General features: G+C 39.5%; 1 protein-coding gene across 5 annotated transcripts in view; it reads left to right on the forward strand.

Annotated features, from left to right (window-relative positions):
* NTM (neurotrimin) overlaps positions 1-13,559 on the forward strand; it is a 943,575-nt gene that overhangs the window by 913,284 nt on the left and 16,732 nt on the right. For all 5 annotated transcript variants that reach the window (XM_030333144.1, XM_030333148.1, XM_030333145.1 and 2 more), the window contains 2 exons: positions 7,900-8,034; positions 9,959-10,079. In XM_030333144.1, the coding sequence (XP_030189004.1) occupies positions 7,900-8,034; positions 9,959-10,079 (256 nt within the window). The remainder of the gene's footprint in view (positions 1-7,899; positions 8,035-9,958; positions 10,080-13,559) is intronic.

Raw genomic sequence — 13,559 nt, forward strand, 5'->3', positions numbered from 1 at the left:
ATTATCTGTATCCAAAGGAAGTGTCGAAGAGAAAGATATATATATATATATATATATATATATATTTATATATGCTATATATATATATATTTATATATGCTATATATATATATATTTATATATGCTATATATATATAACATATATATGTTATATATATATAACATATATTTATGTTATTTAACATATATTTATGTTATATAAATTATATATATATGTGAGTGTGTGTGTATACTTACATAGAGACATTTCTCAAGCTCTCAGCAGGTCTCACATGGGCTATGCAGCTACACCAGCTTTCCTAGAAGAAATGATCCTGAGAAACCGTATCCCTTATAAGTCAAATCCTATTTTAAGTGAAGGGAGTAGAACTTTTTAGTTAAAGGATCTTTGGTGAATCCTTCATAAAGTTCATTACTATTAAATTCCTACTAGAAAAGCAGAGATCTTATTCTTTCACTTCTTCATTGAGATTTTCTTGTATCGAGGATCTTGTATATTAAAATGTGCTCACTCTCTGTCCCAAAAAAATAAATAAAAACCGTTGAAAAAAAAATTAAAAAAAAATAAAATAAAAAAATAAAATAAAATGTGCTCAGAGTTGTGGTATCAGTAATAGCTAGCACCTAATGAGAACTTACTATGTTCTAAGTACTTTACACATATTTACTTATTTAATACTATAAGGTAGCACTGTTTGCCCCATTTTACAGAGGAGGAATGTGAAGCACAGAGATGGGAACTATCCACCAGTGTGTTCTATGGGGCTGACATTAGGTCGTGGGAACTCAGCCCTGCCCGCAGAGCAGTCAAGCCAATGGTGCTGATATCTGTGATCAGCTCTTCAGCATAACATCAGACCCTTAGGGGCTATTCTGTGTGGACAAACTAGTACTGTTACTATGTTTGGATATGCTTTTTAACATCATAATCTCACCCACTTGCCATAGGTATTGCTGTCTAGAGTCTTTGTGCAGCCGACGTGTCCCTAGCCTGGCCCCACAGCACAAGGATTACATCAGTGTCATGTCAGTATGGCTCTCTGGGCCCAGCTGCAAGCCCAGAAATCTCCAGCAGTATCTCAGTGTCTCCTCTGCTTAGTTCTTGGAGTTGCTGCCATGTGTTCAAATATAAGTAGCCTCATGTTCTGCTCCCTGTCCCCTCAGTGAAGCCCCTTTCCTTTGCCTCTGCTGACATAGAACGAGCCTCTGTTCTCAGTGGTTGTTGGTTGTGAGCTCACAGTCCAGCCTGCACTGAGTTCTCAGGTGCTGGAGGATGAGGAAGGACTTCCCCTCTTCATTGGCAGATATTGACCCTGGATCTCACAGCAGCACCACCCACTTCCAACTCATTCATGAACACATCTTCTGTAGTTTCTGACTCTAACCTTGGACTCTGTAACCATTTTCTCTGCTTGCAGAAATTGGTGTTGCAGAACAGTAACCATACCTCTGTCACATGGCTTTTGTCCACCCTACTTCCTAGTGTCTGAACAGACCATGTTTTTCCCCATAAAAACACAAAACCTCCCATGCTGGTCAGCTCATAATAAATGCCCCAGAGGGACCCCAGCCAACCAGTCATGTAAACAACTGTCTCTGAAGCCCAGTCTGAGTGTAATAGGAACATCCTGATGGAAACCAAGAAAGAGAGCAGTAGCAAGAGTACTAGCCTAGTACTAAACTAGTTATAGTATTTGGACCTAAATTAAAAATAAAAATCCAAGTCTCAAATTCTGGGAGTCTGTATTCTGTGTGTTTTGTTTTTTGTTTTTTTTTCAATTTCTGAGGTCCCATGATTTTTATCTCAGCTGGTATATATGCTATAAAAATATTAAGTAAGGAAACAGCTGTGCCCTCTCCTCTCCAATAGCTACAGCTGTTCTCCTGACAAGCTCATTCTTGGGTGCAATAAAAATGATAATTGTGGCTATTATTATTTTTCAGTTATAAAGGTTTTTAACACCCAATATATGGAGTCAGAAACTTGGGGTTTTCTTTTCCACATGGGTATCACTTATACAGGGCAGTTTTTGTCATTTGATTTGTTAAAAACTGCTGAGCTCAAGCCTTTGGACAATGTGAAACCACTCTAGGGATTGAGAGACAGGTGTAATCACATTTCCAACTTGCTTCATTTCACTGCTTGGGGTGTCAGATTCCACTTCACGAAATAGCTGTGTTCCTGAAAAGTTGGCTATAAAACAAACTCTGTTAGATAAATCATACTTCCTCATTGATCTACATTTTTAAATTAAGAATGCATTCCTCTGAGGAAATAATTGGCCCGAGACTAAATATAAATTATACTAAACACTCAATAAACCTTTTAAAATCACATATTTAAAGAAAGTCTGTTTTGTTAGAACACTAATAGTGATGGTATTTTTTAAAGTCAGGAAATACAAATATTGTGCTAAGAACGATTTCCAGAAGTGGCACCGTCTTGGGAATAGAGCCAATGAAGATTAGGTGAGCAACGTGGAGCTCCTGACTTTTTTTTTTTTTTAATAGAACTCAACCCATAGTTCTGAGCCTATCAGTCAATCATTTTATTAAAAATCAGTTGACAAATTTCAGATTATGTAAACTACTTTCCTAGGTGCTTGAAAGCCAGAGATATCCAAGATTTGGTTTTTACTGTCAGTTTCATTTGCACTGGAAAATAAAACCAGTGCATACAGCATAAAACAGTCATTACAAAATACTGTTTTAGTTCCAGGAGCTGTGGATTGGACATCAAGAGACCTGGTGGGCTCCATCACTAACCAGACATGAACCCCTCTGCACTGCAGTTCCCCACATTAAGATATAAGGATTTAACAATATCACTAATTTCCAAACTTGGCTGTATGTGACAATTTCCTAGTAAAATTAAAACTCCTCATTCCAGAAGATTCTGATTTAATAGGTGTGGATGGGATCTAGAAATCTATATTTAAACAACTATTCTAGGGAATTTCACTGAAATCAGACTATGTCCTAATATAGCAAGTATGGCATTATATAACCACTAATATCTCTTTAAGCTCTTGAGTTTAATTTTCTTATGGTTTTAAAGCCTAGAAGAGCTCTACGTACAACAAGAGGGACAGCCATAGGCACTGACAGGAGACAGATGGGAGTCTGGGAGTTTTCTAAGAATGCCATAACAAAGTAGCCCAAACTAGATGGCTTAAATAACACAAATGTGTTGTCTCACAATTCTGAGGGCCAGAAGTCCAAAATCAAGGTGTCAGCTTGCGTATGTTCTCTCTAACTATAGGGGAGAATCTTACTTTGTCTGTCCTAGCTTCTGTGGTTGGCCAGCAATCCTTGGCTTTCCTTGGCCTGTAGAGGCATCACTATGGTCACATGGCTATCTTTCCCCCATTGTCTTCCCATGGTATTTGCTCTGTGCCTGTCTCCAATGTTCCCCTATCTATGAGGATACCAGGCACTCTGGATTAGGGCCCACCCTAAGTCCTCACTTTAATTTGATTACCTTTATAAAGACTCTATTTCCAAATAAGGTCACATTCTGCTATTATGGACAGGATGGTAAGGGAGACACAGTTCAACCCCTAATGGAGTTCTCATGGAAGAATTAGAATTTGAAATCTAGATGGTGTCTGCTTTAATGACAGGAAGAATATAGCTGAGTGACAGATGCAACCTGTGCAAAAAGAATGAAGATATTTGTCCAAGATGAAAAATAGCATGGCCTGGCTCAAAAGCTGTGACAGCGGTGGTAGAGACAACAGTGGTGACAGTACTAACACCTGCAAAAGTGTATCACGTGCCTTTCAGTGTGCTAGCTGCATTGTGCATGCATTCCATCTTCAAAGTGCCTCTTGGGGTCTGATAACTGAGTTGTAGAGAGGAAGCAATGCTGGCACAAGGGAGTCAGGTAAGTTAACTCTTCAGGAAACTTGAAGTAGAGGATTGGGTTTGTCTGATGCCAAAATTTGCTTTTTATCCTGATGACGTATTGCCTTCCTCACAGCACAGATGTGAGATGAGCTGGGAGGAGTAGATTGGGGCTTCTTTATGAAGGGCTTTGATAAAGCAGTGGAGTTTGTGTTTGATATTACAGAAAATAGGGAGCCATTTTTAGTGTCTGAAGAGGTGTGACATGATAGAGGGGGTATTTTAGGAAGATGAGTGTGTCATTCCCACCGAGGGATGTGTTTTCTTTGGAAAGGAAAGACTTACAAATGAGAAGCTATTGACCATGAAGGGTTTCTTTTCATAGAGTTTTATCAAGTGATTTGCCCCTTTCCCACTGGTAGTTCTTAACCAAGAATTTCCTTTAGCACTTTAAATGCACTTTAAAGTATGCTCTGCTTATCTGCTTCCCCCACCCCACATTCTTTGTAAGTTCCTCATGTGAGTGATAAAGCATTGATCATTTACAGCCAGAGCACAAGTGCTATTAAAAAGAAAACTCCTTGAATCATTAAATCTATAAATTCAATCATCAACTCTGTAAACTTCAACTTAGGATTTTTTGTTTGTTTAATTCTTCATTTGTTTTAAACAGCAAGTATAAGAATTTCATTTCTGGTGGTTCAAAGTATAATCCATTATGCGTATACTGATCTTTTTCTCTCTGGTTTCACTATCCATGCTTCTACTAGAGAAAGAAGCATATTTAAGAGAAAAGGGAAAATAGTAACAGTGGAAGCTAAAATGTGTGAAGCATTGTACTATACAAATTACTTTTCACATGTTTTACCCAATTTTATCAGAAAGTGTAAATATAATAATTGGTAAGCAATGGACTCATTGTGGTTTTCCTATAATTCTACATTTGGTCTGGAGAACATATGATAGTAAAATTAAGCCTCACTGCTCTTTGCAGGATGACTTAAGTGTAAATCCCTTCTCTCTGTTAATAGAAATCTGGATCAATGGAGAACATACGGCTTCCCCAAGTCGTAAGCCATCCAACTTTCTTCCCTACACAAGATTGCCTGAAATTCATGTATAAAATTACACATACGCTAATACACATGTCCCCACAGAAAGCTTGATGAATTCTTAATTTTAATTAATCTAATATTTATGTGCTTTCATTTGAGACTGTAATTCCCCAGACCTGCTTCTCAGCTTAGATGTCCATATAACGAGCTCATCCAAGCTTGGTCCTCGTAAATCTTACTGTGGTCACACAAGAACATATTTGGATGGTAAAATTAAAAACCATGCTTGGCATCTCGTTGGAGAGAAGAAGAAGAGATTAAGATACCCTTGTGTCATTTTGTTTCCTTGCTTTGGTGGTATAGTACATGGCCTCCCAGGAGTTGTGAGGTCCTACAAATCACTGCTCCAGCACTGGAGCTCAATCCAGAAACAGCTGTCCAGAGCTAATTTATTTCCTAATGCTACGGCACTGTTAATTTATAAATTACATTGGTAATTCAAGCTATTATTAATTTCAGATGGTGTAGGGCAAGCCTAATTAAAATATGACACCAATTGCCACACATATGTACCAAGGACTACCATTTAAAATTAATGGGAATATTAAGTGTGACACTGGTCTCTGAGATGCTTTGCACAGTAATTATAGCATTCTAGCTGGAAAAGATCTGACAAATGTGGGCTTGAGGTTGGTAGAAAATAAACAATGACAACATAAAAGGAATCACAAGTTTTTCATTTAAACCTTTTCTTCTTGTTTCCTACACTCTTCCTCAAATCAAGGTTAATACTTGTTCCCCTCAAGATGGTTAAAAGAGCAATAACAAAAAAGCTACCTTTTGGGACACCTGGGTGGTTCAGTCAGTTAAACATATGACTCTTTGTTTCAGCTCAGCTCATGATCTCATAGCTCATGATTTCTAGTCCTTCAGATTCTATGCGACAGTGAGGAGCCTCCTTGGGATTTTGTCTCTCCCTCTCTCTCTTTCCCTCCCCTGCTCATGCTCTCTCTCTCAAAATAAATAAGTAAACTTAAAAAACACCTACCATTAATAATTAGAAATTTCTTAATGATTTGGATTGTGAGTCTCTATGGGTTAATATTGATTGTCGTCTCCATAGCCTGGACTTTTTGGTGCTGTGTCTTACTTATTAATGTGTTCCTGGTTCTTCTTGTGAATTAATAATTCTTGGTTGCTTGCGGTAATAGATTATAGACTGTTTTTTTGCTCTCTAGTCGGGAGTAAAGGCAAGAGATTTTCTATGCATCTAGAGTTTCTACACATATGGCATGAAGAAGAGTGCACTTGTTGTACTTGTTACTCAACGGTGACACAGACTTCTTATGACCAAGCAGTGGTGGCAGTGTTGGGCAGGTAGTGGCCCCTCTTTGCAAGGAAGTCATTTTCTTATTGCTGTCATTGTTATTACTGTTATCTTGACAAAACAATGTAACAATGTCACAGAACAAATACAATGGTAACTTACATACCACATGGATCATTCTTTGTATTATAATAGTTTCTTACTATTGTCATTTTTCATGCTTTGGATCAGCAGATCCATGTGGCATTATGCAGGTTTTTTTTTCACCTGGAAAGAAATGCTCCTTTGTTTCCTTTCCACTGATGTGGACCACTCACAGTAAAATAGTTTCACTCCACCTGAATCTGTGCCTCCCAGAGGATTATAGGCTTACTACCTAAAGGAACAGGTATACAGCATGTGAGAGTTTTCAGAATGCTTTCATACACACACACACACACACACACACACATATATATATATATATATATATATATATATATATATATTCATGTTATTCCAAACAACCCTGTGAGGTAATAGGACTGTATGCATAACCTGCCTGGGAAATGTCTCTCAGTTGCCAGGGATAATATCAGTTTATGCTTATTCCTCTATAGTAACTATTAATAGCACCACTTTTACTCTTAAAAGTATCCCAGTTTACATGATAAAATATATCATCATGTTAATTATCTTTACTTAACAGATAAGGCAGGATAATGGTGGGATATAAACAGTTCCTTTTTTTTTCTCCATTGCCTTTCCACAAGTAGGCTGAAGTTCAAGGTGACTATGGGAGAGAACTGTGAAATCAGTCTTCTAGGCTTTAACTTTATGGTCTTTCCATTGCCAGTGCTCATGGCTAGTGTTTAGGTAGGAAGCCAGTAGGTAGTGGGTTGGTATTGTTATTTATAATTTTTCAATAGAGAAACTGAGTGTCAGGGTAGTGACAAGACAGCAAGATTTGCAGCCATGTCTTCTTGGTCTTGACTATCTTCCATATTTGTGGTTAGAGTATGGAGTCCTTGTTGTTGGTTTGTCTTTAGAATCTTCTACACAAAAGCTCCAGCAGGTCCAAGTTTAGAAAACTGATCTTTGCTGATCTTATTGAAGTCTAAATTTAAAAACAGGAATTTAAATTCATTTTATTAGTGTCTCCACTGCCTTTTGTGTCATGTCTATGTGTGTGTGTGTGTATGTGCGCGCGCGCGTGTGTGTGTGACAACTAGTGTGGTATTTTTAATTGACTCATGGTCTGGGATTCAGTGTTCAGCTCTACACTTCAAAGTTCAACCTCAGTGATACCTTGAAATCAGAAAGAGTTAATATTCACTCAGATCCCAGAGCCCCATTGCTTGGTAATATTCGGGCAGTGTAAATGTCAAAATTATTAATCACTTATCGAGGACCACTAATTCTCTAGGCTCGGTGTTTAGTCTAAATAGGAACACAAACATTTCAGCTGGTCCACTGGGGAACTAAGAGAAGTTGATGAAGGAAGCAATAGTGGGGGGCCATGAATGAGGGAAAGAGAATAGACATTGTTCCCAAGAATCTGAACTTGGAAATGGCACAATTCTCTGCAGACATAACCATTTTATACCTTGTTTTATAAGTTTATACCTTTGGTGTGTGTGTGTGTGTGTGTGTGTGTGTGTGTGTGTTTTCTCACCACAACCTCTCCTGCAGCTGTGGGCTTTGTGAGTGAAGACGAATACCTGGAAATCCAGGGCATCACACGGGAGCAGTCGGGGGACTATGAGTGCAGTGCCTCGAATGATGTGGCTGCACCAGTGGTCCGGAGAGTCAAGGTCACCGTGAACTGTAAGTGGTCTCAGGAACCCTCACCCTGCATGTGTGTGAGTCTGGCTGTTGGCATGGCCACAACAAAGAGCTGGATCACATAGCCAGCTGCTCACTCAGGATGGGAAATAATGCCATATCATCGTCCATTCTCTGCTTTTAAGAGAAAGAAGTCAAAATTTTGTTTTAAAAATAATTGTAGCTGAAAATAACTTAATATAATCCCAAACATGACTTGTATTCTTAGAAGATCATCAAATGGATTTCAATGCAAAATTGATAGAAATATGTCTTTGAATCCCAATTTTTCCCATACTTTACTCCTTATGTTCCCAAGCTCCTCACTCTCTAGACCAGCCATATCCATAGTGGGGAGCAAACCTGTGTATATGAAGGAAATGTATGATAAATTTATGGTACATTTACATGGCCTCATACATTTTGTGATGTATATATGTTGATGTACAAAGTACACATTCATAATTTAAATATAGATAAGCATACACATATTAGAGGGTGCATCTCAAAACCTGTTTTGACTAGTAGAGGTACAGAATCCAAAACTTTTGGAAGCCACTGCTCTAGTACCCTCATTCTTTCTTATCAACCACCCAGATTCTCTCTGACATTGACTCTACTCAACTTCCCCACCTCTCTCCCACCCTCTCCCCTCTTGATTCCTCATAGTATACATTGATTTTCTCTAAGACATTTTTAAAGGTTTCTCTGCTTTGCTCATTTTAAGAAGTCTTATAACAGTATAGAACCCAAGAACTAAACCACCAGACAAGAAGCCTTTCCTTTTCAAAACTTGGGTGAAATGGAAGTGCAGGGAGAATATTGTGCCTTGGTGATTACTCATTCTTTAATATTTTGCTTTCTCTTACAATTTGAACCTAATTAATATGCAACACTTTAAGAAGCAAGGAAATAGGTATAATAATGCTACCATTTTTTATACCAAAAATTTCATCACCGATTTTTTAAAGGAACTTAAAATGACTTGCAGGTAATAAAAATTGACCTGAAGAGTAAGGGGATATGAGCAAAGGCAAACCAATTTAGGAAAATAAAGGGTAAATCAGCACAGAAATGATATACCACAAGGTGGGTAGATGCAGGTGCAGAATTTGGCTTTGAGTTGTGAAATCAAAGAGGGAAAACATTATCTGTTTTAAGGTTTATGTCCATAAGATGAAAGCAAACCAGTTGCCTGGGAGAAACGCTGCTTTTTCTGGTACTGAAACCCAAGAGAAATTTCTCTTTAGTGTCTCCACAAATAGATCACTTTGAGATATAGTCAACAACATCACACACGGTATTTCTGCAATAAATAGAATGCCAAGTTTATTATGCCTGTTTTTCATAATGTACTTCAATGCAAACTGTTGGAATTGCCAAGGGTAGTTAGGTAAAGACTTCAAATGAACGCAGGCCAAGTTTATAGGTCTAGTTTGGTCTGGCTTGATTCAGGGATCCATTTTAGAATACCTAGAAGAATGACTGATCTGTCTACCCTTCAGGCAATTCTCCATGAATATTATTTCTTGAAACTGAGCTTTTGATGGGAATTGAATAGTTCGAGGTTATATACTCTGGCAAGAACCCGGTGTGCAGAAATTCTATAAAGCTGATTAAAGGAGTGTAGGGTTGATGGGCTCCCATTCTCCCATGAAAGTTAAAAAGTTTAAACAGGAAATATGCCTGAATACTTGGGCTTTCCACCTCTGCACAGAGGGAAACAGAAGCAATACATGCTCGGAAGACACGCTTTTCCTTAGCAAGGTGTTGAGTGGTTTCACTTTCGGGCTCAATTTGCGTATCAATTTGTCAGCTCAAGCAAGCAGAGGTAGAACAGGGAGGAAAAAACAAAGCCAGTGAATGAGGCGGCCTGCCTCATTTTAGGATGCATTGTAAAATGCTCCGGGACATCTTCTCTCTGCAGATCCACCATACATTTCAGAAGCTAAGGGGACAGGCGTCCCTGTGGGACAGAAGGGGACTCTGCAGTGTGAGGCCTCAGCAGTTCCCTCAGCAGAATTCCAGTGGTACAAGGATGACAAAAGGTAAAGACCCCTTCCGTCTCTTACCTGCCCCCAAGGGGAAGAAAGTTTTTCCAGGTTCCTGACTCCATATTGTTACAAATGAATTTCTGAAAAATCTTCTTCTAGTTCCAGCTAGCTATCAAGGAGAGGGGAGCATATATTCTGAATATTAATGATTTTCAGATAGGTTTTTAACATTTCCATACAGAGTTAGCACTCGCCAATCAATGGGCCTGAAAGAAAACATTTTTTTTAGGAAAGCAAAATGTCAAAGAAAGGCCACCAGTAGCCTTGTAAGGCCTGTGTTCTTTTCTTTTCTTTTCTTTTCTTTTCTTTTCTTTTCTTTTCTTTTCTTCTTTTTCTTTCTTTTCTTTTCTTTTTTTCTTTTTTCTTTTCTTTTCTTTTCTTCTTTTCTTTTCTTTTTTTCCCTTTCCTTTCCTTTCCTTCCCTTTTCTTTCTTTCTTTTCCTTTCTTTTCTTTTCTTTTCTTCTCTTTCTTTTCTTTTCTTCTTTTCTTTCTTTTCTTTCTTTTTTTTAATAGGGCAAGAAAATAACGCATTCTGCCTGAACCTATTTTTAACACATTCTCAGGTTTGCATTAAGAAGCCTGGAATATTCATGGGGCTCTGGGAGTGGCCAAGAAGTTAGCAGGTCTCCAGTTCACTTCCAGACACCATCGGTGGTGGTGTAGAGAGGAGTCTATGACCCGATTTGCCCTCCCTTTGTGCCCAAGTTGTTCCTTCAAGGTAAAAGAAAAGAAAGGGGACTATTCCCTTCCCTCCCATTGTTGCAGCCCTCATCGGGATTTTTGTTGTGATTCACTGAAGATTGTCATTGTGAGGAGTTATCAAATGGCAAGTTAGCACAGGGTTCAGCAGCTCAGAACAGCCAGGCAACATGACAATTACTGTTATCAAAGAGCTATTTTAAGGTGGATGAACAACAAATAAATGTGCAAGAGCTGTCCATGTTCAAAACACTAATAAAAAATGGGGACAGGATGATGCAAAAAAAGTCCGAGGTGTGTATGGGGTGGAGAAGGAAGGCTTTACAGAGACTGAGAAGCTAGTAAGAAAAACAGCAAAGATGGTTAATTGTGAGAACACTGAGCAGTTCCAGGCCAGGAGTGACCCAGCTGTTGTCCGTACTATTTAGAACACCTTCAGTGTTTCTTTCTTTATGAGGTCTTTATAAATGAAAAGAATGAAGGCAGAAAGGAAAAAAAAAAACACATGAAGAGATAAGAAGAAACAGCTGGCTTCTCCCTTCTTCTAAGAATCCGGAATCAGGCATAAGGGAGTAGCATTTCCCAATAAATAGCTTTATTGCAAGTCCTGCTTCATTTGTCCCTCCCCTTTCCTATAATAATCTTAGTATCAGGAAAAACAAAAACAAAAACAAAAACAAAAACCAATAGCAAAATACATGGAGCTGAACACCCAGTTCCTGAACCTTCGGTTGTCCAGATCTTCCCACAAACTAATCAGAAGCATCTTTTTTAGATACTTTATGAAAGAAAAATTCAAAAAAAAATGTAGCGGAGGGCCACCTGGGTTGGCTCAATCGGTTAAGCATCCAAGATTTCGGTTCAGGTCATGATCTCATGGTTTGTGGGTTCAAGCCCTGCATTGGGCTCTGTGCTGACAGCTTGGAGCCTGGAGCCTATTTCAGATTCTGTGTCTTCCTCTCTCTCTCTGCTCCTTTCCCACTTGTGCTCTCTCAAAAATAAATAAATAAATAAACATTAAAAGGAAACATAGGGGAAGGTAAGATCTTATAATATGTGGAGGAAATTAGAGCAGACCATAGGCAAAAATTGCCAAAAAAGGAAAGTCTGTTTTACACACTTTGTCACCAGAGGTGCTGCTGTCTATGCGTTATTAACCCAGGAGGAGAAAGCCCAATTATGTCACTGGGGTGGGGGGTGGGGGCTTCAGAAAACCCTGGCTCAGGCAGCCTTGACTCCTCCTCTGTCCAAGCTCTTCTCATGGGGCTCTTTTTTCCCCTTTAATTGATTCTGGTCAGTTTTCTATGTGCTCTGCATTTATGTATTTCCAGTGTTCTCCTACTGAGTGGAGTTGTCTGCCTTCCTGACACCCAGCTCAGCCTGAACATCTCTGGCTCTGAGATGCTTGTCCATGCCAGTCCTTCCTGTGCCCCTGAGGCTGGCAGGCAACCTCCTCTAGTCGGATATCCCTGGGGAAAGAACAGCTCTACCCTAGCTCCTATTCCAGTGAGATGGGTGGACTTCTGAGGCAAATCAAAGGAGTCAATATGATGGGGACAGGCAGTTTTCTCAAAATTTGGGTAGAAGTCTCTTTGTCCACACACTAGCACTACTGAATGACATGCCACTGCATGTATCATCAATGAAAAGGAGAGGAAATAGGATGCTGTGTGTAATAAGAGCCACCCATCCATGGGGGCATGAGCCAATGAAAAGCCTCAGGTTCATTAAAAAACAAAACAAAACAAAACAAAACAAAACAAAACACAAAGCCTGGGAGCAGTTTGGGATGGGGAAAAGTGTGACCACACAGAGAAAAGGCAAGTCTGTCGCCCTAGAAGCTGCAAAGTGCTGCAAAGAATGGCTCGCCACCCCACCCTGCTTTTAACTAAAGACATTTCAGAGCTGTCAAGTAGGAACCTGCTTCGGGTAAGTGTCTCTCCCCACTGAAGAGCTGAAATCTAATTCACAGCTTGGTTCTGATGTGAAGGCTTCCTCCCCAGCCCAGGAATAGTGTCAAAATGGTAAATGGGATCAATACACTTGACGGGCTCTCTGAAAACCTCCTGGTGGGTGGCTGTAGAGCCTTCTTTAGACAGCACCTCCTAGAGGATCAATATCTACATAACAAGCTGGAAATATAACAGTGGCATCTGGCAGCACAGCCGGATGACTCATTCAGTTCCTACAGTGCTCACATTTTAATGAAGTCCATGGACTCAGGCCAGTTCACTGCCCCTAGCTTAGGAGAGAGAAAGGCTCTCAGAGGAAAATCTACATAATGAAAAGCTAGCAAGTTCCTTCATGCAACCTTCTGACTTCCCTGGAGACAGATGTTGCATGAGAACTGAAGCCAGAACCTGGCTTTCTCTTCTGATCATGGTAGGGATGGTGGAGAGAATCGTCCCGTGGTCCTACAGAGACAATCCCCTCAGATGATGACAAAGCAGCTGTCCTCTATGCCAAAAACATGCTGGGACCCAGGGATAGGCAGGAATTCTCGATGTCTAACTCCACAGAAATACAGTATATTGAATAACATTTTATAGTTTATGGAGCACTTTCTCATCATTGTCTTGCTGGGCTTCCCTTTCTATTCTGCCTTGAATATTATCTTTCTCAGTGTGATGACTCTGAAACCAGCCATTTGCCCCAATTCCTGTCCCCTGTGCCTGTTCCATTATGTATCTACCCTGACATTTCTTCCTACACATCCTGCCCCAACCAGGCCTAAAACCATGTTTGCTGAGATCCTCCATTCAGGACTTTTTCCCC

The sequence above is a fragment of the Lynx canadensis genome, chromosome D1, assembly GCF_007474595.2.
Source record: "Lynx canadensis isolate LIC74 chromosome D1, mLynCan4.pri.v2, whole genome shotgun sequence".
NCBI classification, from domain to species: Eukaryota; Metazoa; Chordata; class Mammalia; order Carnivora; family Felidae; genus Lynx; species Lynx canadensis.